A 25,901-nucleotide genomic window follows, 5' to 3' on the forward strand; every position below is an offset into this window, starting at 1 on the left:
GCAGAACCTTGTGATATTCATATCGAATCACCAGTGCCTAGCATAATATATATGTTCAGCAGGTGTCTAGTATGAGATTTTTGAATGAATGTAATGAATGGGTTTTATGAGTTAATATGGAACAAATATTAGTTGAATGAAAGATGATCAATTAAGTTTGTGAAACCCAAGCAACTGATTTTATAGACCCTGTGTTACTTTTAAGGAACAGAGTTTGAAAATACCATGTCCCATTAGAGGGTAAACCTACTTTCTTCCTACTTAACATGCCACAAAACATTTTTTGAATGTAGATAAATGAGAATGTCATGAGAACCAGACTGTGAAACTAAGAGATTTGTTCCACAGGGGAAACCCCCATCAAAATATTAGGAGATACTTTATGCAGGCTGGCAGATAACAAAACCAGAAACTATTTCATATTCTTTTACTAACCCAATGTTAATTCTGTTTGTGTGTGTTTGTGCGTGCGTGTGTGTGTGTGTTTGTGTGAAGTCCTGGGCATTGTTGTAGCCACCTGAAAGGTATATTTTGGTAAAAATATAGCCTGGGAATGACCTGGTGACCCTTGTTTCCTCTTAGGGTGATCAGTCTGGCTGGGTGGTCCCAGTAAAAGGATATGCACTGGCAGTCACCCAGCATCAGCAGCTTGCTGAAATTGATATAAAACTCCAGGAACTCTCTGCAGCCTTCCCAACAATTTCCAGCTTTTCTCCAAGACTTGAAAATCAGAATAATCAGGTATTTGAAGAACCCATAGACTGTTCAAGTTAATGTGTGCTAAAGCTAGTTCACATAATTTTACAATCTGATTGTTAACCAGTTGCTTTTTCCAGTGATCCTAGTTTCCTAACAGTGTGTATATTCCTTTGATTACTTCCACTTTCTACTCACTTTTCTTTCATTTGGGTAATTTTCTGGGATGGGGTCACTGAGGAAATACTTATTTTAATATTATTGTATCTGTATGATTTAAGCTAAATCTCGATCATGATCAAGAGTGAGGGGAGGGAAGAAAGCTGATGTGGCACTCATGAGTCCTTAGAGAGTCTAATTTTTCTTTATTCCTCTGGCACTAGGTGTTAGCAGTGGCAGCCATTGGCCCTTTACTCCGCCACATTCTTTTCGCTCCTTTAATTTAACATCAAGCAGTGAAGCTCATTATGTTGACTTCTCTCCTATGAGAGTTTTGAAATGAATTTTTTCTTCTGTCAGTAGTTCCCTCAAATATTCTTTTACAAAGCAGATGTGGTGGCTCACGCCTGTAATCCCAGCACTTTGGGAGGCCAAGGTGGGTGGATCACTTGAGGTCAGGAGTTCAAGACCAGCCTGGCCAACAGGCAACATGATGAAATCCCATCTCTACTAAAAATACAAAAATCAGCTGAGTGTGGTGGTGCATGCCTGTAATCCCAGCTACTCGAGAGCCTGAGGCAGGGGAATCACTTGAACCCAGGAGGTGGGAGGTTGCAGTGAGTTGAGGTCATGCCACTGTGCTCCAGCCTGGGCAACACAACGAGATTCCCTGTCAAAAAAAAAAAAAAATTCTGGCAGAAGGTGTGACATATCAGAAAAGTAAATTTCTCCCCCACGCCTGTATTTTAGTACTTCATGGCATCTGGTTTGGTTTGGGTGGTAGACTGAGGAGAAAATTTCTGATTGCATAAGAGATTAATAACCCTGTAGCAGCTTTGTAAAAGTTTTCACCAGATCATTTTCTGTACAGTCGTAGATGGCTGTGATCTTCGTGGAACATCCAAAGATTTAAATTCAGTAGCCTATAGGTAATCCTTCTGATTTATAGTAAGCACCTTCTCTAAGCTGTCAGTTGAAGGTTAGGGATCTAGCTTCATGCCAGTTGAAGCAACCTGAGGGGAAAGGAGCAGTATGAAGGTGTTCCAAGGAAACAGTTTTGTAACTGGTTGTATTTATAAAGGACAGAACAGCTGCTTCTGATCCTTTAAACCGCAGTAGTGATGCTGTTATTCCCACTATCGATTTGAAATTCTGCAGTGGGATGAAAATTCTTGGAAAACAGAGATAATTGGAATCTTTGTCCTCACTTGAATGTATTCCAGGACTTTGTTTTTTATTTTATTTTATTTTATTTTATTTTATTTTATTTTATTTTAAGATGGAGTCTTGCTCTATCACCAGGCTGGAGTGCAGTGGCGCAATCTCAGCTCACTGCAACCTCCACGTCCCGGGTTCAAGCCATTCTCCTGCCTCAGCCTCCCGAGTTGCTGGGACTACAGGCGCCCGCCACCACGCCCGGCTAATTTTTGTATTTTTAGTAGAGATGGGATTTCACTGTGTTGGTCAGGATGGTCTCTGTCTCTTGACCTCGTGATCCACCCGCCTTGGCCTCCCAAAGTGCTGGGATTACAGGCGTGAGCCACTGCGCCCGGCCATATCTCAGGACTTTGACATGAGTTAGGCTAGTTTATTTATGTTACTGAATTCTGTTTTTCAAAAAGGAGGAACCCTACATAGAATAATAAAATGTTTCAGAGATACTCTTTGTTCTTTTCATGTTTCAGTTTATTTTTGTTGTTGTTAGATTTCAAGGGTAGCTGAAATCTCAGAGCTAAACTATGATCTTAAATATTGAAAATGTCTTTTTCATGACTGTCAAATGAAGTGAAGTCTGTGAAGTCCAAGGCACTGATAGAGCCATCCAAAAGGTGCATTTTTGGCAAAAATATAGCATGGGAATGACCTGGTGACCCTTGTTTCCTCCTCTTCTTGAAAGAGACAGAGAATTCAGAGATTTGTTGGGCCATTTGGGTTTCAAATAAAAAGCATGAATATGGTCCCATTTTCTCATCATCAACAAAATCACATTTTCAGAGTTCACTTTTATGGTTCAGATAAGATATTTTAAATGTAATGAAAGGGAAAACCAGTACATTACATTTTTGTTACATACTGAGATTATGTGTTTTTAGTGAAACAACATATATTTGGAAAGAAAAGGGAAAACAACATTTTGGGACTCCCATTGGATGTAGAAACAAAAATGTACTGTAGTTGTTAAAAAGAAATAATTTATGCTTTTTGCATGTAAAAGAAAAAAGAATATCTTTTGAGCTTTTGTTCAATTTCCCTTTGGCATTTCTTCATTTCTAACTAAAACCAGCATTGCACATTGAATTTTCAAAGCAAAAATGCTAACATGGCAAAGTATTTTAGGGATATTATTTTTGGATTGGACTACTTTTGTATAAATACACTGTATCTTGAATAAACCCTGTGTATCTGTGTAGTTGATGAATGAGTTCCAATCAATTGCTAATCTACAAATATTCATAGTTCATATTCACTTTAACTCTTCTGCAAACCATTAACTCACCAGTAATTATTCTATGTTCTCCTTAAGAATTTCTTTTAAGTGGAATATAAATTTCTGTTTTTGAACAGTTGATTCAACACATACTGAGTGCTCCTGGATATAAGGAATTGTAGAGAACTTAAAGGTGAATCAGGCAAATAAAATACTTTGGAATCAGAAAGTCTCACTTCAGCCTGGACACAGTGGCTCACGCCTGTAATCCCAGCACTTTGGGAGGCCAAGGTGGGCGAATCACGAGGTCAGGAGATCGAGACCATCCTGGCTAACACGGTTAAACCCCGTCTCTACTAAAAATACAACAAAATTAGCCAGGTGTGGTGGCGGGCGCTTGTAGTTCCAGGTACTCGGGAGGCTGAGGCAGCAGAATGGCATGAACCTGGGAGGCAGAGCTTGCAGTGAGCTGAGATCGCGCCACTGTGCTCCAGCCTGAGTGACAGAGCAAGACTCTGTCCCCCACCACCAAAAAAAAGAAAAAAAAAAATGATGGAAATTATCTGCACATGTATACATATGTAACAAACCTGCACGTTGTGCACCTGTACCCTAGAACTTAAAGTATAATTTAAAAAAAAAAGTCTCACCTCAAATTTGGCTCTAACATTTACTAGTTCTGTGGACTTGGGCACTAATTAGAAGCTTTCTAAACCTCGTTTTCCTTATTTATAAAATAATAGTAATATTCTTTAGGGTTCTTGTAAAGAGTAGCTGAGTTAATATACACAAAGTGTTTAGCACAGTGACACGGAACTCAGCAAATTATATTATTATAAATGACATAAAGAATGTATTTCCTTACGGGAGGTATTGAGTATATGTAGAAAACTGTGGACAAGACAGCACAGGCAAGTGCCATAGGAAGCTTTATTTTCTTCAAGAGACAAGGTCTCGCTCTGTCACCCAGACTGGAAGTACAGTGGTGCAATCATGGCTTGCTGCAGCCTTCACCTCCCAGGCCCAAGTGATCCTCCAACCTCACCCTCCCCAGAAGCTGGAACTACAGGTGCATGCCATCACACCAGCTATTTTTCAAAATTTTTTGTAGAGATGTGGTCTCACTGTGTTGCCTAGGCTGGTCTTGAACTCCTGGCCTCAAGAGATTCACCTGCCTCAGCCTCCCAAAATGCTGGGATTACAGGCATGAACCACCGTGCCCAGGCTCATAGAAGGCTGTAAGTAAAGTGCTGTGGTGGTTCAGAGGAGAGGGAGAGAGCACATCCAAAGAATATCCAGAAAGTCTGTTTCCATAAGTGAGGGGCAGGAGGAGGAAGAGGAACTAGGGAGGGAGGCAGAGGGATCAGAGACACAGAAGAACACCATTGTGTATCACGAGGCTGAAAACTGGTGGCCTATAGTAGCAGTCCCCAACTATTTTGGCATCAGGGACTGGTTTCATGAAAGACAATTCTTCCACAGACCCATGGAGAGGGATGGGTTCGGGATGATTCAAACATGTTACATTTATTGTGTACTTTATTTCTATTATTATTACATTGTAATATATAACAAAATAATTATACAACTTACCATAATGTAGACTCAGTGGGAGCTCTGAGCTTGTTTTCCTGCAACTAGATGGTTCCATCCAGGGGTGATGGGAGACAGTGACAGATCATCAGGTATTAGATTCTCATAAGGAGTGTGCAGCCTAGATCCCTTGCATGTGCAGTTCATGACAGGGTTCACACTACTGTGAGAATCTGATGCTGATCTACCAGGAGGCAGAGCTCAGGTGGTGAGGCGAGTGAGGGCAGTGGCTGCAAATACAGATGAAGCTTTACTTGTGCCTGCCACTCACCTCCTGCTCTGGGGCCCTGTTTCTAACAAGCCACCTACCAGAGCCGTCCATGGCCTGGGGGTCAGGAACCCCTGACCTACAGGACAAATTAAGCTCTCAGATGGGTCTCCTTTTGCTTACAAAGTGTTTAAAGATTTTTCTTAGCCAACATTTAAAAAATTAGGTGAATTCCTATAAATATCCAAATTTCTAGTTCTCTCTTGAAAAATTCAAATTAGAAAATATGTCAGCATTAGACCTAAATTCTTGCTTGGCAGTTACTGGATTGAGCTGAATAGCAACTGCTCTTTCTGTGGGGCACAGATTCTCCAGTTTGCTGCAGTATCCACCACTCTATATTGTATGGCAGGCCCTGAGGCCCACTTCACGCATTTATGTTGCTTGTCCAGCCTTTGCAGAGATCATCAGTACATTTTTGAATGCCTGCTTATTTCGTAGAAGACACTGTAGTGGCTGATGTAGTGTCCAGACTAGTATGAAGCTTGATCTCTGACCTCAAGGTTTGTAGGATACCAGAGGATGTGATGTAAGCATAGAACAAGTTGTGGAGTGACTGTGCAGTGAAACAGGAACCACCACCAGATGGGCACTGATCGGATGAAAAGTACGGAAAGTGTATGCTGCGGGAGCACAGGGAAAGGAAAGGTTATTTAATGAAGGCATGATATTTTAAAAATTCCTTTGAAGATTTATCTTTGTTGGTCAAGAAAACAGTTTTCTGAACAAGCTGAAACATAGACTTTCTGACTTATCTGTGTATGGTAACTGTAAGGTAGTAAGTTGGTATGCACATAGATTTAAGATGATAAATGTGGTTGGGTCAATGTGCTTGAGTCAGAATAGTTTGAGGAACTCTAGGCATGTGGCTCAGAGATGAAGGAGGTGCTGGTCTTTGTGAAAAGGGCAGATAAGAAGTCTTCTTCTCTTTATGGGCTCACTGACTGTGACGTTCTCATATAGATGCTCTGGCCCAGCACTTAACTTTATGGCAATGTTTTAAAAGCAGCATTTGGCTTTTACATATCTGATTTCGTTAGCATAAAACAAAGCATGTGGTTATAGTCAAAAGAAAGAATGGCATATTACTGCTCTTTCTGTAATGTGAATAATATGTGGTTGCAGTTTTTACATCTGCTTTTTATTTTCATTTTGTCTTAGCAAGAGAAATAATTGAAGCAATTTTTTCTTAAGATCTGTGGTTTAACTGTGCATACTTTTCTGTATCCATCTCCTAACCCTCAACAAATCAGTTTGTTCTTTCCACGTATTGTAAATCCCACCATAAAACTGAGTGATGTTCTATAATTTAGTTACCATACTTCTTATTTGTAGATGTATTAGATTCCAGTTCTCTCCAGAAATATCTAAAATATAGGAGTTATATAAGCATTCAGTTTCTTAAATCCTTAGCAACTGGATTCAATAATAAATTCTATTCCATTTGGCTCTTATATGCAAGTACAGTTTATTCATCTCTCATGAAATCAGTTTTACTAAATCTAGAATTCCAGTTCACCGTTAGATTTTTTTTTCTGATTGGGGAGGGCCTCAGAAATGGCTCTCCTTGACAGGCGGCATCACTGTGTTCTTAAACTAACTAGTTTAATTGAATATAAAGGTCCTCCTTAGTTTGATTTATTCTCTTATTCTTAAACTATTGATTCAGTTGTACACAATTTGGTAAGCTCAAGAAAAAGTTAGCAATCATTTGACTGAGGAAAATTGTAGTTTATATTGATCTCCTTTCTTGCCAAGATCATGTTATTATTGCTGACAGCAACAATTAATTTTTTTTTGGTTTCTTCCTGTCTCAATGTTAGCTGAAATTGAGGAAATACAGACCATTGTTTGACATGTAATTCTGAAAGATGTTTTATTATTGGGTCCAGGGATTCGTATAGTTCCAGTAATGGCCATGGACTCCACTTGACCCCAGATGTACTTAAAGTGTTGGTTGAGGGCAGGAATTTAGGATTTTTTAAATGTATGCTAGTTACAGGCACAGAAATCTTATTGACCATCTGTTCGTTTCCAAAACCCATAGAAGCCACAGGAGCATGGATTTATGGGTTTGAGAAACAAACAAGAAGTTGCTTCAGAGCTCTTTACCTCCAGTGCCAATCTGTTAGATCTCCAGTTAAATCTGGGAAACTACCCTTGCCACCTCCATTTTACAGATTACTGTGAAGTTTATATTTCTTTGCTTCCCTCTGTTAAGCTTCTGATGTAGTCAAGGTTTCCTTCATTTTATGGCATTATTCCAAGGTGATAAAAACAATCTTGTTCTCTACTTTTGGTACTGCCAGGCACATGATCCATCTGATGACAGGAAATAGCAGGAACCTATGGAAATGTATAGCATTAGCTTGAAAACATAGGACAAACTGGCTTGATTTAGGCAGGTTTGTATTTTCCCAATCCTTAACGCATGCCTTATTTGCATATCAAATAACTTATGAAGCTGTGGGTAATTTCCTCTGTTTTTGACTTTTGAAAATGAGTTTATTTTGCTTCAAAGATCCCTTTTGGCCTACTCAACACCACAGATACTTTTTCTAAGGATAAACTCGGAATCTCTTGGCAACCAATTAGTCAAATCAACAAGTATCTATTGATCTTGGCCTCAGGGACAGTTCTCTTCTTGTGGCATATCGAGGAGAGCTTTTATTGAATTCTCCATAAAAGCATTCCTGTATGCCTCAGAAACACAGAAATGATATGCCGGTCAGAGAATCTGATTAAACATTTCTACTATGAGAAATCAAGATATTTCCTGATGATTACGAGGACAGATAGTACTGGTTGGCACTTTGTTGTGAGAAAAGGATCTTTCCTGGCACCACAGAGCTTTTTGAGTTTGCAGCGGGGCAATTTTTGTCAGCATCAGTGGCTACCTTTCCTTGCCCTCTCTTGGCCTCTGCTTTCATCATACAATATTTCTCAAATATTTGAACTATATAGTTATGCTATTGGAGGCCATGACTGAAGAAAGCTGTTGTATATCCTTTGGGTCTAATTGTGGAGAATTACACACTCATAAGCTATTAGAAGGGGAAATAACTTTCTCAGAAGTAATTGAGACCTAGAAAGAGGAGGTGATTTCCTCAAAAGTACACAGCTGATTGTTCCAGCAGAACTGAAGCTAGAATCCAACCTTCGGGTCTATACCTCTTAGGTATGGAGAGTCACATTGTCAGAACAGAACAAAAATGGCCCTGGTAGAAAAATGTGTTAAAAATAAAAAATCTGTGGCTCACATCTGTAATCCCAGCACTTTGAGAGGCTGAGGCAGGAGGATCCCTTGAGCCCAGGAGTTCAAAATCAGCCTGGGCAACATAGTGAAATCCATTCCTTCTTCATACACAAAAAATCAGCTAGGCAAGGTGGTGTGCGCCTGTAGTCCCAGCCACTTGAGAGGCTGAGGTGGGAGGATCGCTTGAGCCTGGGAGGACGAGGCTGCAGTGAGATGTGACTGCGCCACTGCACTCAAGCCTGGGTGGCAGAATAAGACCATGTCTCAAAAAAAAAATCAAACAAAAAAGGTCTGTCTGCTTATGAAATTGATACATGCTTATTGTAGGAAATTCAGGAACGACAAAAATAAGAAAAATAAGATTAAATAATCAGGATTTTTACCAAGTTAATTATTGTTAAATTTCTTTCCAGTCTATTTCTCTCTACACACACACACACTTACACACACACTCTTATATATCAGTTAGAGTTTTTGACAAGAAACAGAAGGAATATCTAGCTTGTATTTTGAAGATAATTATATGAAGGGACTATTTATATAGCTTTAAAGGAGCTAACAGTGGATGTTGGGACACCAAGAGACTAGCCACAGTGGACGGGGGAAGAAAAAGTGTGTGGGAGCTCAGCAAGAGCTGGAGCTGTGGGAGAAGAACTGGCCATCTGAAGTTGTAATAATAGAGGACATGAGCAAAGGGTTAGCCAACCCCAGCCCCCTCAGCATGAGCATTTGAGCTGTAGTTAGTTTCCTAACTCTGTTTCCTTGGCAATCTGAGAAAAGTTGGAATGCCGAATACGTTAGGAGGCAACTTTGCTTATGCTTAAAATGATCCCTGGATTGGGAGAATTATAAAGACCTGATGGAGAAGCCATATTTTGGGTATCTCTGACTGCAGTGATTCTTGTGGCTGGGCACATTTCTTGCTGGGTCCCTGGACTCAGTGTGCCTGTGGGGGCATTTCAAGACATAATGGCTCCTGTAGGATAGGAGGATTTTAAGACAGGTAGCTTATAGCTGTTTTGCTCTTTATACCTATATTGTTTTGGCATGGACTGTAGCAGACACTCCCATTGAAAAGGGATACCTGATACTGCCCTGCTGTGTTTCCTGTTTTATATCCTTCTGAGTAGAGTGGCTCTAAGTGTGTCGTCTGTTAGTCTTTGAGCATGAATATGCAGTTGAATCTAAGAAAACTCAGCACATCTCAGGGATACATCACTGCCCAAACTGTGATGCAAAGTATGGGGGGAAGGGGAAAAATACCCCAAGCTCTCTCTCCTTCTGTCCTCTACTCTCCTAGAACTCCTCCCCTTACTTTGACTAAACCTAACCAGGAGATGGAGCTCCAGGAGAAACGCCCTGATGGTCCCAGCTGTGGCAGGTACTCACCATAGTTTATCATACTTCTATTGATGGACACCTGGGCTGTTTTCAGTTTTTAGCTGCCATGAACATTTGTGTACAAGGCTATAGTTACATATTTTAATTTCTCTTTGATAAATTCATAGGAGTTGAATTTTTGGGTCACAGGATCGACAAACATTTAACTTTTTAAGAAATGGCCTGTTTTGGCATGGTGGCTCACAGCTGTAATCCCAGCAGTTTGAGTGGCCTAGGCGGGTGGATCACAAGGTCAAGAGATCGAGACCATCCTGGCCAACATGGTGAAACCCTGTCTCTACTAAAAATACAAAACTTAGCTGGGCATGCTTGTAATCTCAGTTACTCAGGAGGCTGAGGAAGGAGAATCTCTTCAACCCAGGAGGCAGAGGTTGCAGTGAGCCAGGATTGCGCCACTGCACTCCAACCTGGCAACACAGCGAGACTCCATCTCAAAAAAAAAAAAAAAAGAAATGGCCTGTTTTTCAAAGTGGTTGTACCATTGTATAGTCCTGCAAACAATGTAAGAGAGTCCCTCTCGTTTCACACATTTCCAGCATTTGGTGTTCAGTTTTTCATCTGGGCCATGCTAGTGGCTATATAGTAGTGTCTCATTGTGGTTTAATTGAATTTCCCCAATGACTAATGATGTGGAGGAGGTTTTCATGTTCCTATTTGTCATGCACACAGCTTTTATGAAGTATCTGTGCAAGTCTTTATAGAATTTGATTGTCATTTGATTTATTGTTATTGTCTATTTGATTATTTTTATTATCGAGTTGTAGGAGGTCCTTATATGTTCTGGATACAAGTCCTCTGTCAGATATGTGTGTTATGATCATTGTCAGTCAGTGGTTTGTTCATTTTCTCAATGGTGGCTTTGATTAAGCAACATTTAAAAATGTTGCTAAGTCCAACTTACAATTTTTTTCTTTTTGTGCCTTCTCTTTGCTTGCCCCAAGATTTAGAAAAAATCATAGTTGTAGATTATTAAAATAATTTCAATTTAAAAATGAAATCCAGGGTGCTTTTCAGATTACCATGTGTCCTACTTCATAGCAGGTGTGTCTTCATAAAAGTTTATAAAATGCTGGACTGCTTAGCATTGCAAAGAGACCTTGATACCATTTTTTCCAAACTCCTCCCTAACATTAGATTTCCTTTAAAAAATATTTCTGATAATAATTCAGCCTCTAGATGTGTATTAGACTGTTCTCTCACTGCTATAAAGAAATACCTGAGAATGGGTAATTTATAAAGAAAAGAGGTTTAACTGGCTCACGGTTCTGCAGGCTGTACAAGAGGCATAGCAGCTTCTGCTTTTGGGGAAGCCTCAGGAAACTTACAATCATGGCAGAAGGTGAAGGGGAAGCAGGCACTTCTTACATGGCCAGAGCAAGAGGAAGAGAGAGAGAAGAGGGAGGTGATACACACTTCTAAACAACCAGACCTCATGGTAACTCACTCACTCACAATCACGAAAACAGCACTGAAGGTATGGTGCTAACCCATTCATGAGAACTCCACCCCCATGACCCAGTCATCTCCCACCAGGCGCCACCCCCAACACTGGGGATTACAATTCGACATGAGATTTGGTAGGGACACAGAGCCAAACCATATCAGGATGCTTCTAGAGATTGAAAGCTACCAGAAGTGAGACATGAAGCCAAATATAAAATAATCACTTCTTGAAATTGACGCACTCTTTTAATAATTTGCTAAGTAGAATTGTATACAATAATAATTTTACTGAAATTCATTGCTAGTTTGATGAAAGTTTTGAAAACCAAAATTACAGTCTATTGGCCAGTGCTTACACAGCTTCAGGATTATAGTTTGCATTGGGATACAGAGAATAGGGTCAGCCATGTCACTGTCTAGGCAGTGGCAGTGTGGTAAGTGCAATAAAGGAACATGTGGCATGGCTGAGAGAATAATTTGTCCTTTGTGGGTATGTCAGGGAATATTGTGGAAATATGCTTGAGCTGGGCTCAAAATGGGTGGGAGTCCCCACAAGGAGCTGGAGAGTTGGAATCGGGGGAACTAGGAGTAGTGAATATTGCTGCACATCTGAGTCTGAGTCTCAAGCAGTAGGAAATGAGATGAAGAGATTGGTAGGGCCTAGAGCATGAATACTTTGCACCTTGTTCTGTGACTTCCCTGCAAAGAATGGAATCAACAAGGGTGACTGGTAGCATCAAGACCAGCGAGGAGGCTCCAGCAGCAACCTAAGTCAGTAGTTCTTGAATTCTCAAATAGGTGTGCTTCAGTTTATTAGTCCTTAGTCCTTTTTTTTTTGAGACAGAGTCTCATTCTGTTGCCCAGTCTGGAGTGCAGTGGTGCCATCACAGCTTACTGCAGTCTCGACCTCCTGGGTTCAAGTGATCCTCCCACCTCAGCCTCCCAAGTGGCTGGGGCTGTAGGCGTTACCATGCCTGGCTAATTTTTTAATTTTTAATTTTGTAGATATGGGGTCTCACTATGTTGCCCAGGCTGGTCTCAAACTTCTGGGCTCAAGGGATCCTCCTGATTTGGCCTCCTGGAGTGTTGGGGTTATAGGTGTGAGCCACCATGCCTGTCCCGTCCTTAGCTTTTGAATCAGAATCTCCTGGGTAGAGGCTGGTCCTTCAGATTTTTTCCTGGGCTCTGGAGGTGATTCTGAAGCTCACTGGAGTTTAAAAACTGCTGGTGAATGATGAGGATATCTTAACTAAGACAGTGAGAAAGAAACAAGTGCCTTGATTAGAGAGGTATTAGGGATTGGCAACTGGATAGTATTCCTGGTGACCAGCTCTATGTAAGGAATGAGGGAGTAGGATTATTGCTTGAGTGATTTCGAAAATATCATTCCTGCCTGTTACTTATATGGCAACACAGAGCAGATGTGTGCGAGAAAGGAAGTTTAATCTTAGATATAGGAACAAATTCCTATCAAGAAATGCCCATTTTTATCACCCAGAAATAACATTAACTTTGGGAAAATATAGTTCTGTCAATATAAATATTGCAGATAGTAATGAAGTACTTTCATTATATAATACTTAATCTTTTCAGAGGACATACTCAGCTTGCATTTGTTTGGCATTGAGATTTGTTGCTTGCCTACTACATACTGTGATGACTTTTAGCCTAGATCTATTATTATTATTATTGTTTTACAGATGATGAAACTGAAGCTCAGAGAGGTTAATTCATTTCCCTAAGGTCAGTCTAGTCAGGAACCAGGCAGGGTGAAGATTCAGAACTCCTGACGTTGCCAAATCCAGTTTTCTTCTCATTATTACACAGCTGCCTCTAATAATGTGGATGGGCAGGGTTTTTTTCCTTCTTATTTATACATGATAAACTTGAAGTCCAGAGAAAAGTCCAAGGTTTCAAGCTGGTAAGTATCAGAGCAGGGACCAGAACCCAGGTTCCTGTTTCCTGACCCCAGCTCTTTTCACTGTCTCCTTCTGCTTCCCAGATGCTTACAGAAGTTGGGTTCCTTTCCTGCTTTTTGTATGTACAATTGGACCTTTACCTCCTAAAATGGGAAGACTTTAAAGCATTATAAAATATTGTTTTGAAGGGAAGAAATATTGTTTGAGAAGCAAAGCTAACCCTCAAGGCTCAGTTGCTTTGAGGTTGGTATGTGACAGCACATTTCCAGCCTGGGAATGATGTTTTTTATTGTTGTTGTTGTTGTTGTTGTTGTTTTAATTAGGAACCTGACTTTGATGGTGAAAGAAATATGGAAGTAACTCCAGGAGAAAAGGTACTCAGGAACACCAAACAGCAACGGGATCTGCATAATCGGCTGAGAGAGATTGATGAAAAGCTGAGAATGATGAAGGAAAATGTGGTAAGTCTTTCTTTTCTTTTAATTAATTGTTTTTTAGAAAAAAAATAGAGGTGGGGGTCTCTCTATGTTGCCCAGGCTGGTCTCGAACTCCTGGGCTCAAGTGACCTGCCCCACTCAGCCTCCCAAAGTGCTAGGATTCCAGGTGTGGGCGACCACACCCGACCATCTCTCTTATTTAAAGTTTAATTATAGCCAATACTTGTACCAAAAAAGGTTTCAGTCTCTTTTGACTATTTTATGACTGTTCTCGTGTTAAATCAGCCATGTGAATTTGTCAGTAACAATGTGAATAAAAACTAAACATATAATTCATAGGACTTTGATATTATTCTGAATTTAAGCAATTTATATAATATAAAACATTAATTTAAATAACATAAAGCATATTCTGACTTCAGATAGTGTGTAAGATACTTCGGATAGTGTGTAAGATACTATCTGAAGTCAGAATAATTATCCTTAATCCTAATATTCTGACAGTGACACAAATATTCGGTTTTTGTGGAAAAATTTGGTAGTTCTCCCTAAAATCATCCTTCTGTTTTGAACTTATAGCTTAAATTCTCTCACTTTTTGTTTGTAATTACTAATATATTATTAGTAATTAATGAATTTTAATGCATTGCAAGTCTTTCTTGGCCTACTTCATGTTTTTCTTGCTCAACATAAAGACATGTCATTACTGATGAGTGAAAACTCTTAGAGCAACTCATTTGTGAGCTGGTTGATACTCTGAACCTGTTAGAAATGCTGTATTGTATTATGATTTTCCAGCTACCCATAGCATATTTTTAGCTGGATACCTGGATTTTACCTAAAATTAAACATGTCAAGGCTGAGCTTGTGACTGTGGTCTTGAGATAATTACCTGCAGTAACCCCTTTTGGTCTCCTGCTAAATTCTGTCATCTTGGGTGATCTTCAAGCCTCTTTGAGTTTTAATCAATGTGACTAATTTGTTGCCATATCCTTCCTGAGTTTCTTATGACTCAAAGTCTTTTTTTTTGTCCCTACTTTTATCACCCTTCTCTCAGTGTTGTCACCTCATGCCTTAGCCACTTATAACCTGGTTTTTGTCGGATTTCTTGTTTCCAGTCATTCCCTTCTCTCATTATTCCACTTAATATACTGCACTGTGGAGTAAACATCAGGTGAGTGATTTTAAAATGTGCTCCCCTTCAGAGCCCCTGAGAGTGTGTCACAACACCTTGATGGTCAAGCCCAGCTGAACTGCCCTCACTGCCTGCAGGCCACAGATAGCAGCACTGACACAGAGCCTGATGGGGATCAGGGCCACCTCATGAGAGTTAGGCAGCAGATCTAAAGGGAATTAATACATGGTGCTTCTTTTAGAGCTCATTTTTATTTGCTTTGCATGGAGAATCTCATGGGTGTTATATTTCAGGGAGACCTGTGTTTCCATTTTCAGAGAGATTTCCCTGATTCTGTTGATGGGATGAAGTAGAAGTAGGAATGGGCCGGGTGCAGTGGCTCACTCTTGTAATCCCAGCACTTTGGGAGGCTGAGGTGGGTGGATTGCCTGAACTCAGGAGTTCGCGACCAGCCTGGGTAACAAGGTGAAACCCTGTCTCTACTAAAATGCAAAAAATATTAGCTAGGTGTGGCGGCGTGCACCTGTAGTCCCAGTTACTTGGGAGGCTGAGGCAGGAGAACTACTTGAACCCGGGAGGTGGAGGTTGCAGTGAGCCCGAGATTGTACAACTGCACTCCAGCCTGGGTGACAGAGTAAGACTCCGTCTCAAGAAAAAAAAAAAAAAGTAGGAATGGTAGGGAAGTGCAAGGGGGCTCTTGGCCATTCATTGTAGTGGTAATGATGGTACATTGTAAATTCCATGTGATAAATGAAATGTTTGTGGTTTGGTTGGTTTTGAAAACTGTTGGTACTTCCTCTCACCCCATATCTGCCAATCCAAGGTGGGCTAAGCCTGTCACTCCCCATGATCCATTCTCCTGATTTCTGACTGCTGTGGTCTGGAGGTTTGTGTCCCCCCAGAATTCCTGTTGAAACCCTAATCCCCAAGGTGATGGGATTAGGAGGTGGAGAATTTGGGGAAGTGATTAGGTCATGTCAGTGAAACCCTTGTGAGTGAAATTAGTGCCTTTATAAAAGAGGCCCAAGGGAACTCATTTGCCCCTTTTACCATGTGAGGATGTAGTGAGAAGTCACCCCTGTCAACAAGGAAATGGGCCCTTACTAGGCACCAAACCTGCCCGCTCTTTGATCTTGGACTTCCCAGCTTCCAGAACTGTGAGAAATAAGTTTCTGTTGTTTATAAACCACCCAAAATACCATTATTTTGTTGCCCAAACAGACTTAGACACTGGCCGTTTATCACATACCTTGAACATGTACCTGTTCTTTTCTACCACATCTCTACCATTATTTAATTTTTGGCTCAAAACCAGGATCCTTTAATAAAGCGTATGTCATTCCACTGGCTTATGAAGTTTGGCTACACTTAAAGGGATATGATAAATGTCAAGAGTTGGTTGTTATCCAAGTGGAAAAGAATAATACATGAGTAGATAAGAGCAGTTATTGAATACCAACTATGAGCCAGGCACTGTCCCAAGTATTTTACAGATACTGAAGTGTTTAATCAGCACAGCTGCTCCATGAGGTAAACACCAGTCCTCATTTTGTAGATGAAGAAATGGAGCGAAAGAGAGGTTGACTAATTCCTTACGGCTAGTAAGTGGAGGAGATAGGATTCGAATGGTTAGCATTTAACAACTATGCTATTACTGCCTTTCTGGGACTTGCTCTTCTTTTCATGATTAATGTTTTTTTTGTTAATTAAAGTGTGATAAACTTGTTATAATCAGTAATATTCATGAGTGAAATGTTTGGGTTCCCCTATACAAATTTTATTTTCATAGTACTGTGTTTTATAGTTAACACTTTCAGAGGCTGTTATCTGCATGATAAAGGCCCACGCATGTTGATATGTACTGTTTTATGTTTTTTTTTTTTTTTTTTTTTTTTTTCTGAGACAAGAGTATCACTTCCGTTGCCCAAGTTGGAGTGCAGGTAACCTCCCACCTCAGCCTCCTGAGTAGCTGGGACTACAGGTGTGTGCCACCATGACCAGCTAATTTTTTTATATTTAGGAGAGGCAGGGGTTTACCTTGTTTCTCAGACTGATCTGTCACTCCTGAGCTCAAGCAATCTGCCCACTGTGGCCTCCCAGAGGGCTGAGATTACAGGCCTGAGCCACCACGTCTGGCCCTGTTTTATGTTTTCATTGCTTAGTGTAAATTCATAACTGATTTCATAATTGTGGATTCACATTGTGTACCATGTGGCCTGTTGAGGGGAAGATACTGTGTGTTTCAAACTCTGAAAACGCACTGTACCTCATAGATGCCTAGGTATTATTTCGACCGGGAATCTGGAGACCTGAGTCCTTGTTTCAGTTTTGTTTATAGCCTGCTCTGTGACCCTGAATAAATTGCGTAGTTTCTTAGAGCAGGGGTCCCCCACCCCTGGACCAAGGACCAGGTACAGGGCCGCTCAGCAGGTGGTGAGCAGCAGGTGAGGGTGGCTTCATTTGTATTTATAGCTACTCCCCATCTCTTGCTTTACCTGAGCTCTGCCTCCTATCAGATCAATGGCATTAGATTCTCATAGGAGCACGAGTCCTGTTGTGAACTGCACATGCCAGAGGTCTAGATTGCACACTCCTTGTGAAAATCTAATGCCTGATCATCTGAGGTGGGACAGTTTCATCCAAAAACCATACCCCTCCCCCACCCCTCCCCCATTGCCAAAAAGGTTGGGGACCGCTGTCTGAGAGACTTCATTTCATTGCTTTAGAATCAAGAGAGTAGTGCAAGATGATCTCTGTTCTTTTGTCAGAGATTGTTGGCACACTTATCTTTAATAAGAAGTGACGTTATTTGTAATATATAGGATCTAAAACTAGTTTGTGTGTTTCCTAAATATTTGGTATTAATTGGATTAAATCTTCTATTGAAAGTTACTTTTGGAAGTTTAGTAACACTTTTTAGGAGAATGCAAGATTGTCTTTTCTATATACAAAATTAGTCTACTGCCCTCCAACCAGAGAATGTGGTTTCTGAATGATAGGAAATGGCCAACTTTGCAGTTTTGCCTTATTCTGCCTCCTGCAAGGGAACATCCTTTCAGGATTACTGGTGGAAGATGTAATCTGTGGCCATTGAATTGGTGATCTAAGGATCAAACCCATATCCTGTTTTAGGGATGGGAGAAGAAAGAGTGAGCTAAGGGGCAGTATAGGAGCCCTGGGGGGTACTGGAAATGCCTGCATCCAGGATTGATTTGTCAGTAAAGGCTGGAAAAGCAGCTTAATTCTGTGTTTCAGGGTTAGGCTGAGGCTGCTGATGCACATTTGTCTTGGTCAAGACTGGTTGAGGAAGTGGGATTTGATTTCGTCTATAGGAGGTGGTAGTGTTGTTGGCATCAGTGGATTTAGCTATTAGGAGCTAGGGAAAGTAGACACAATGAAATGAGGTTGAAGCTCACACACTTAACGTGAAACTCAGTAGGCATCAGGGGCCTTGAAAAGCAGCTCTGAGAGTGGAGGAAGGAAGAGCAGTGGGTGCTGGAAGCAGCATGTGTGAAGCACATCTGTAGGATTTCCTTAGTGTGAGTCAGCCGTATCATACAGCTGCTCTGGGACACATTAAGAGAGAAGTAAGCAAAAGGGATCATCTGTAGGTATTAGAGTGACCAAGATGAGGAAGAGATGTAAAACCAGGTCATCTGAGGGGTTGTTAATGGGGCTACATGTATTTATTTAGCCCAGCAAAGAAGAGACTAGTGCATGTGTGTTTTGTGTGTGTTTGTTGGGGTAGGAGGGAAGGGGAGTGGTTTGGTAGAAAAATCACAGATGGTCACTTCCCAAAGAGATTTAAAGGGCTAACATGTTAAATGTTAATTTGATTCTTTATAGTGGAGGAGGAAAATGCGTGGTGATTGGGAAGCCAAAAAGAGACATATTTCTGGTAAATATTGAGGAAGAAAGTTAGAATTATCTCATTGGAAATGGTCTGTCTGGGACTAAGTATTCAAACTAGACTGGAGTGACGCTGGCTGGGTAGAGAGTGTTGAAGTATCATGGGGTGCCTGGATGGTTTAGGTGAGTGTCTCAGGCCCAAGCAGGCAGCCTGTAGATGGTGAATAGGCAGAGGAGCTGCGCTTTGAGCTCTTTTCACATGTCAGGGAGTTTGTGCTGAGCCACCTGCCGCTTGCCTAGTTGGTTCCCATGGGGTTAGGTGTAGTGGCTTTAGCCATGGATAGGAGTTTTTCCACCAGGTTACTTGTATGGAGACAATTTGAGATGTTCGAATGAAGAGATAATGGGAGTATCTGCTTTCATAGAATAGGCACCATAAGACAGCCCCCACAGACAGTCTCTCCATCATTTGCCATACAAGTGATGTCTGTCTCTGGTACTTCAAACCAGACAAAGAAGAGAGTAGTTTTCTGTTGGTTTGGGTGCTCTGCAGGCTTCTCTGCCCATCCAGTCTTCTAACCCCACTCTGCCCTAAATCACTTCCCTGGTCCTAGTATATAAGCTTTATATAGGGGACATGGTGGTTAAAGGTCAGACTGCTTGGGGTTTGAATCTCAACTGTGCACTTAGTAGCTGTGTGACCTTTGTGGGTCCCCTGGGCCCTCTGCTTCAGTTCGTTAATCTGTAGAATGGAGATAATTACAGTTACTGTAACACTCACCTCATAGGGCTGTTACGAAGTTTAAATTAGTATATGTAAGGTACTTAGAACAGGGTCTGGACATTTAAAGTACTATATACATTTGTTTTGCTATTTTTATTATTAACATAATTAATATGGCATTTACATAAGCTTGTTTCCAGGGGGGAAGGACATCTTAGGGAAGGCAACATTGAAGATGGAGGGGTAAGCCTTGGAGAAGAACCAAGGTTCTTAGTCCCAGACAGAAGGAAGGGTGGGCCAAGAAAGGCAGGCTGAGAGATGAAGAAAAGGTGTGAGAGGCCATGTTTGAATGTTCTCTATTTACCCTGTAAATTAGCGACCTCTCCATATGGTCAGAGTGGGAGGGTAGAGTGGGGTTTGAAGAAGGGTAGGGACTGGAATAGAGCCAGTGAAAATGAGATAAAAGCAATGGTAAACAGTCTGGTAGCCCAGGGGAGGTTGGAAACCTTGCTGTGAAACGGAGCCAGCCAGCAACGCTGAAAGGTTTCTCTGACAGCTCTCAGGAGTCCGCCAAAGCTGGAGATGAGGGGTGATGAGTTGAGGCAAGGGTGAGGAGAGGTTGGGTGATTGCAATGAAAGATCAAGGGGGCAAAGGAACTGGTGGCAGATACCTATGGGGGCAAGGGAACTGGTGATGGTTACCTATGAGACCATAACTGAAAAAATGTAATATATATTACTCAGATATCAGCTGGGACCCTTTTGCCTTGCTTTGACCTAGTTTGATAACTTATTGTACTGACACAGAATAGAATACCATCTGCCTGTCAAAAGAATGAGGTAAGTCTATGTGTCTTGAAAAGATGTCTGTGATTGAGTATTAAGGAAAAAGAGCTTGTTGCAGAAGATAGTGATCAGTGTGATGCCATTTTTATAAAAAGAGTCATAGGAAAATCCTGGAACAATGTATGTATACCAAATACTTACCAGCAGTTACTTTTAGCAGGGATTGGGATGGATGGGGAGGCAAAGAAAGGAAATTAACTTTTTGTAACACACATTATTTAAAGGGAAAAATGTATTGGGATTATGGGTGATTTTTATATTATTATTGTGCTTTTCTTTATATCTCAGACTTCTGTAATATACATGTGTTGTGTCTATACAGAAATAATGTTTAAAAATGTGGAAAGCATCTATGTGTACAAGAGATCATTGCTTATTGTATCTCAGTAAAAGGTTTTTATATATTTAGAAAAATAGAGTGAGTCATCACAAGGAATAGTATTCAGCCTTACCAGCAATTAAAATTCGTATTCAGACAACTTGTAGGAACTATATACACCTGTTAGGCCAGCCAGAAGAATGACAAATATGATATCATTATGTGTCAGTAAGAGTGGTGTAAAGATTGGGACAGTGATATTTGGACATTATTGGTAGCTTTTTGAATGGTTTATTTTTTCTCCTGGAAAACAATTGGTCGATGAATGTAACAACAGCTATAATATGATTGATATTTTTGAGCTGTGTAATTCTACTTTTAGGAATATTTTCAAAGTAATAATGCCCAAGGAAACCAACCAACCAACCAACCAAACAAACAAACAAAAAAGCCCCAGGCAATAAATGTTCTCAAAGAAGGGAATGTCAAAGCAACTTATATAATATTAACCCATTTAATACTATGGTAGGATGATAAAAATGACAAGGACCTGGACTTTGTCAATAGAAGACTTTTTGTTTTTTTTTTTGAGCCGAGTCTCGCTCTGTTGCCTAGGCTGGAGTGCAATGGCGTGATCTCGGCTCACTGCAACCTCTGCCTCCCAGGTTCAAGCGATTCTCCTTCGTTAGCCTCCTGAGTAGCAGGGACTACAGGCATGTGCCACCACACCAGACTAATTTTTGTATTTTTAGTAGAGATGAGGGTTTGCCATGTTGGCCAGGCTGGTCTCAAACTCCTGACCTCAAGTGATCTGCTTGCCTTGGCCTCCCAAAGTGCTGGGATTACAGGCGTGAGCCACCACCGCACCAGGCTAATATAGGACTTCTAATTGAAAATATACGATACGAAACAAAAATAAACATTTAAGATAGATTTTATCAACTATGTTATATATATATATTCATATATTGGTGCATATATACTAACAATCACCTGAAGGGAAATAGAATATGTGCTATCACTTACCTTTATTAGATAATTTTCACTTTCTATTAAATTGCCTTTATTTCTAAAGAAAAGGGAGCCATAATTGAGGCAATTTTATTATATCACTCTTTTATTTAAGGATATTTTAATCCATTAACATAATGATGGACTTTTTGAATAATTTAAATGAATAGCAACAATAATTCATTATTTGTCTCATTTTTCAGAGGTGTGAGTGTTCCATTGTGACAATAAAGATTTTTTGTTTTTTTTTTAAAAATAAAGAACATTTTTGACTTCTAGAGTTCGGTAAAAATACCTTTGATGAAGTTGCATAATGATCCTATCTTTCCCAAATCAAAAGAATTCCATTTTAAAAGTTTTTGCATTTTAAATAAAAAACCATCAATCTGACCTTATCCCATTGATCCCACTAATGATAAAATACTCTCAAAGATGTTTTGTTAGTATTGTTAGGAAAAACTTTCTCTAGTTCTAGTCATTCCAAATGCTTTGACCACACTTTTTAGGTCTTTTTTGTGTCTCTTTTTGATTCTCAGTTTGAACTTCATTCATTTTCTCCATCATTTGAAGTCTCTACTATTTCTATCCACATTCTTTCTCTTTTCAGTTTCCTGGAAACCACTGAGCTTGGCCTTGTTTGGTGAACTGCATTGTCATTATTGCATCAAAATGTTAGCACTCTAAGCCCTGTTGCTGAGCACTGAGGATAAGAATGTGGCTCACAAAGGATGATAAATCCTTACATTCTGATTTTTATTTCGACATGCTCTTGTCATTTAACCTGATATAAGCGTATATGAACCCCAGTCAGAAGACTGGAGTGCTCCTTCTGCTTAAAGAATGGGTTGGAAAGTCTACCTTCAATTGTTACACATGCTATAGATTCAGAATTCTCGAATGTGAGCGCTAAAGGGGCTTAGAGGTCGTGTGGGGCAGTTCCATGGATTAGAAACCAAAGTCTTGAGCAGCTAAATAATTTTTCAGAAAGAATCGAAGCCCAGCTCTTCTGACACCTCAACCTGTGAACATTTCAATAAATCCAACCTCTCTAAGTCACGTCTGTATAGTTCAGCCAATTTTCAGCTAAGATTTGTGGCCACCCACAAATGTAGGCTTTATTCTAAAACCTTTAAGCTATCACCAACCGGATATTCATCTTTTCCAAATTCAGCACTACTCCAAACAGACCTGACATGTTTGTGGTTAAACAGGAAGACCAGATAGTGTGCTGTGGTATTCATACATTAATGAAAGTCTGAATTGGAAAAATAGTTATACTTTGGTGTCATTGTTTATAACTGCAGAAATTATTTTAATCTTTTTTTCACTTGTAACAGGTTTTAGAAATGTGGATAAAATAATAACACTGCCACATACAATTGGTATTTAGAGTATACAACTCTTGTTCTTTCTGTAGGTGGTAGCAGGTGTGTGTAATAATGATGCAAAACATTTGGTTTTAAACTTTGGAGAGTGAGATTTGTACGTTAACAGAGAAACGTTAAAAAATTTGTTCTCTTAATCATAGGCCCATTTTGAAACAAGCAAGTAGAACATAAAATTTTCAGAAGCGCTTATATATTTCTACATCATTTAATGCAGAAATCTTAACAAAACTCCTTGCCATGGAATATTATCATTTAATAGTTGAGAATGTAGAACAGTTATAGTTACATGGCTGATGTTCGTGAATTATCCTGCAATGAATAAATGACCCAGTAACCTTTTAAAAGTTATTGACTACATAGATCAATATAATTTATGAGAAATTTGAAACATAATTAGCTGGAGTTCTTCGAGAGGAAAATGTTTTTATTTATTTATTACTTTTTTAAAATTTTACTTTAAGTTCTGGGATACATGTGCAGAACGTGCAGGTTTGTTACATAGGTATACATGTGCCATGGTGGTTTGCTGCACCTATCAACCCGTCGTCTAGGTTTTAAGCCCTGCATGGATTAGGTATTTGTCCTAATGTTTGAGATGAAAATGTTAAGGATAGTTGGATATTTTTTCATGAACTTACTTTGTTTCAACTATCCTTTTAAATCAATTTGTAAAATATATTAGTAGGTTTCAGTTTCAAATTCATTTTGGAATGAGAGAGGTTATAAATAAACTTTGTATTCTACCTATACTGTAAACATTTTAAAAATTATTAAAGATGTTTGGTTCTGGATTATGGTTTTTCACATGTGTTATGATAATGCAGATGATATGTTATAGAAGGTGTAGGTATAGTGCTGTTTCTGAATAATAATGTGCCATATCTTGAGAGGCACCTTAAAAATGACAATTATGGGCTGGGCACGGTGGCTCACGCCTGTAATCCCAGCACTTTGGGAGGCTGAGATGGGCGGATCACCTGAGGTCGGGAGTTTGAGACCAGCCTGACCAACATGGCGAAACTTCATTGCTACTAAAAATACAAAATTAACCAGGCGTGGTGGTACATGCCTGTAATCCTAGCTACCCGGGAGGGTGAGGCAGGAGAACTGTTTGAACCCAGGAGGCAGAGGTTGCAGTGAGCCGAAATAGCACCTTTGCACTCCAGCCTGGGCGACAAGAGTGCAACTCCATCTAAAAAAAAAAAAAAGACCATTATGATGGTAACTTTGTTTTATAATATTGCTTATTTTTCCTTAAATTCTTATTGTTGAGCAGAGGCTCTAGAAATAGGTAATAAGACTAGCTAGGTTTTAACATAACTTACCTTTTGCTTTCTGAATTAGTTTTTAAAGTTCATTGGCAGCGGCCGTGTGCTGTAGGTGTGATTACGTGGAACAAGGACAGGTACATGCTTCAAGAAATAAACAAATGTGAATATAATTATTAAGTATAATTATATAAAATAATTATTGTAAAAATTATAATATATGATACACACACACCATATTTAAGCAGTATAGCATTGAGATAAAAGAAAAATGTGTACATAAACATTATACTGATTTTAGAGGTTAAAATGAAGCCTGTTATTGGGATGTTGACACAGGGTAGTAACATGCCACATGGAACTGTTTCCAGCCCCTATGCAAATCTCTGAATGGGAGAGTTCTAGTTCCAGCTGTATGGCAGACTAGATGTTAAGAGAGACCCTGCTTGGGAAAGCAAGCCTGAGCATGCTAGATAAAATATATTTTTAGAAAAGTAGTTTTAAAAGCATGGCTGAGCTGGCAGAAATGTGTAAGGGAATTCCTTGGAGGGTAGGAATGACAAGACACTATGTGTTAGGAGGGGTAAGTGACCACTGGAACAAACATTGGTCCCCATGGTATCTGTTGACCTCTGAAGGCCTGAAGTGTGGGTTTAACCAGGCATGTGTAGAGGGAGCACAGGAAACAGAGCCCAAGACAGGGTAGAGGTCAAGTCAGAGCTCCCACATAGAGTCAGCACACCAAATGGTTCTTCCAAGTGGAAAAATGAAGAAGAATCTGCTCTGGAGAGGGATTGGTGGGGACATGTGTAGCTGTCTCTGCTTTGGTTGTGGGTGGAATGGAAAAGAAAAGACGCCCATGAGAATTACTAACGATAAGCCTGCATGAAGGTAGGCTTTGGGTTTGAGTTCATACCACCCGTAGGGCCAAGTTGAATGTTCAGTTGAAAATGGTCTTAGATTGGAGTAATCCTAGCTCCTCGTAGAAGGAAAGGGAAATCTCTCTGGAAGAACACAATAATTTAAATCTAGACCTTAATAAATTCCCACAAATAAAATTTAAGGGCCATGAATCCACGATAGAGGACTCCCCCGACCCCCAACACATAAAGAAAGAAACTGCCATGAGCGATGGTTAATTGAAAAAACATGCTATAGAGTCACTTCCATGTAGACTGCAGAGTTTGGAGTGGTCTGTTTCAGAATGTAAAATATGTCTGTTTAATATATTTAAAGAAAGAAAATGAGCTTTGAGAATATGACAGAGATTTGAAATGAAACCAGATAGAATTCATAGAAATGAAAATATAATGTTAAGTGGACATTCTTGGAGTTAGACCTTCCTTGATCCTTTAAACAGGATCCTGGCCCTTACATCTATTTTCCCTTCATCATTGTACAGCTTTTTAAAAGCTTTGCACCATCCCTCCAGTGAGAACAACAACAGTTTTTCAAACCAGTCAGAGAAAAGTTGTTACACAGTTTTTGTAAAACAGCACATTAGCCTCTGAGACCTAGGGCAGAAGGAAGAAAAAGAGATAGATTATAATTACACACAACCTACATATGCAAGATTTTTTGCCAGTAAGATGGATTTTTTTCGAACTTTTTTTTTGCCCTTCTTATTGCCCTTCTTAGCTTCTGCTGTTTGTTCCTTAAAATGTTAACTCTTATCTTACCCTAAGTTTTTACATTGAACAGTTTCTTAGTTGGAACACATACCAGATTTACTAAAGAAGTGTGCTCCCTGATCCATTAAAA

General features: G+C 39.9%; 1 protein-coding gene across 1 annotated transcript in view; it reads left to right on the plus strand.

Annotated features, from left to right (window-relative positions):
• FSIP1 (fibrous sheath interacting protein 1) overlaps nt 1-25,901 on the plus strand; it is a 192,691-nt gene that overhangs the window by 56,970 nt on the left and 109,820 nt on the right. The window contains exons 9-10 of the mRNA XM_030931580.1: nt 583-741; nt 13,487-13,624. Coding sequence (XP_030787440.1) covers nt 583-741; nt 13,487-13,624 — 297 coding nt within the window. The remainder of the gene's footprint in view (nt 1-582; nt 742-13,486; nt 13,625-25,901) is intronic.

The sequence above is a fragment of the Rhinopithecus roxellana genome, chromosome 5, assembly GCF_007565055.1.
Source record: "Rhinopithecus roxellana isolate Shanxi Qingling chromosome 5, ASM756505v1, whole genome shotgun sequence".
NCBI lineage: Eukaryota > Metazoa > Chordata > Mammalia > Primates > Cercopithecidae > Rhinopithecus > Rhinopithecus roxellana.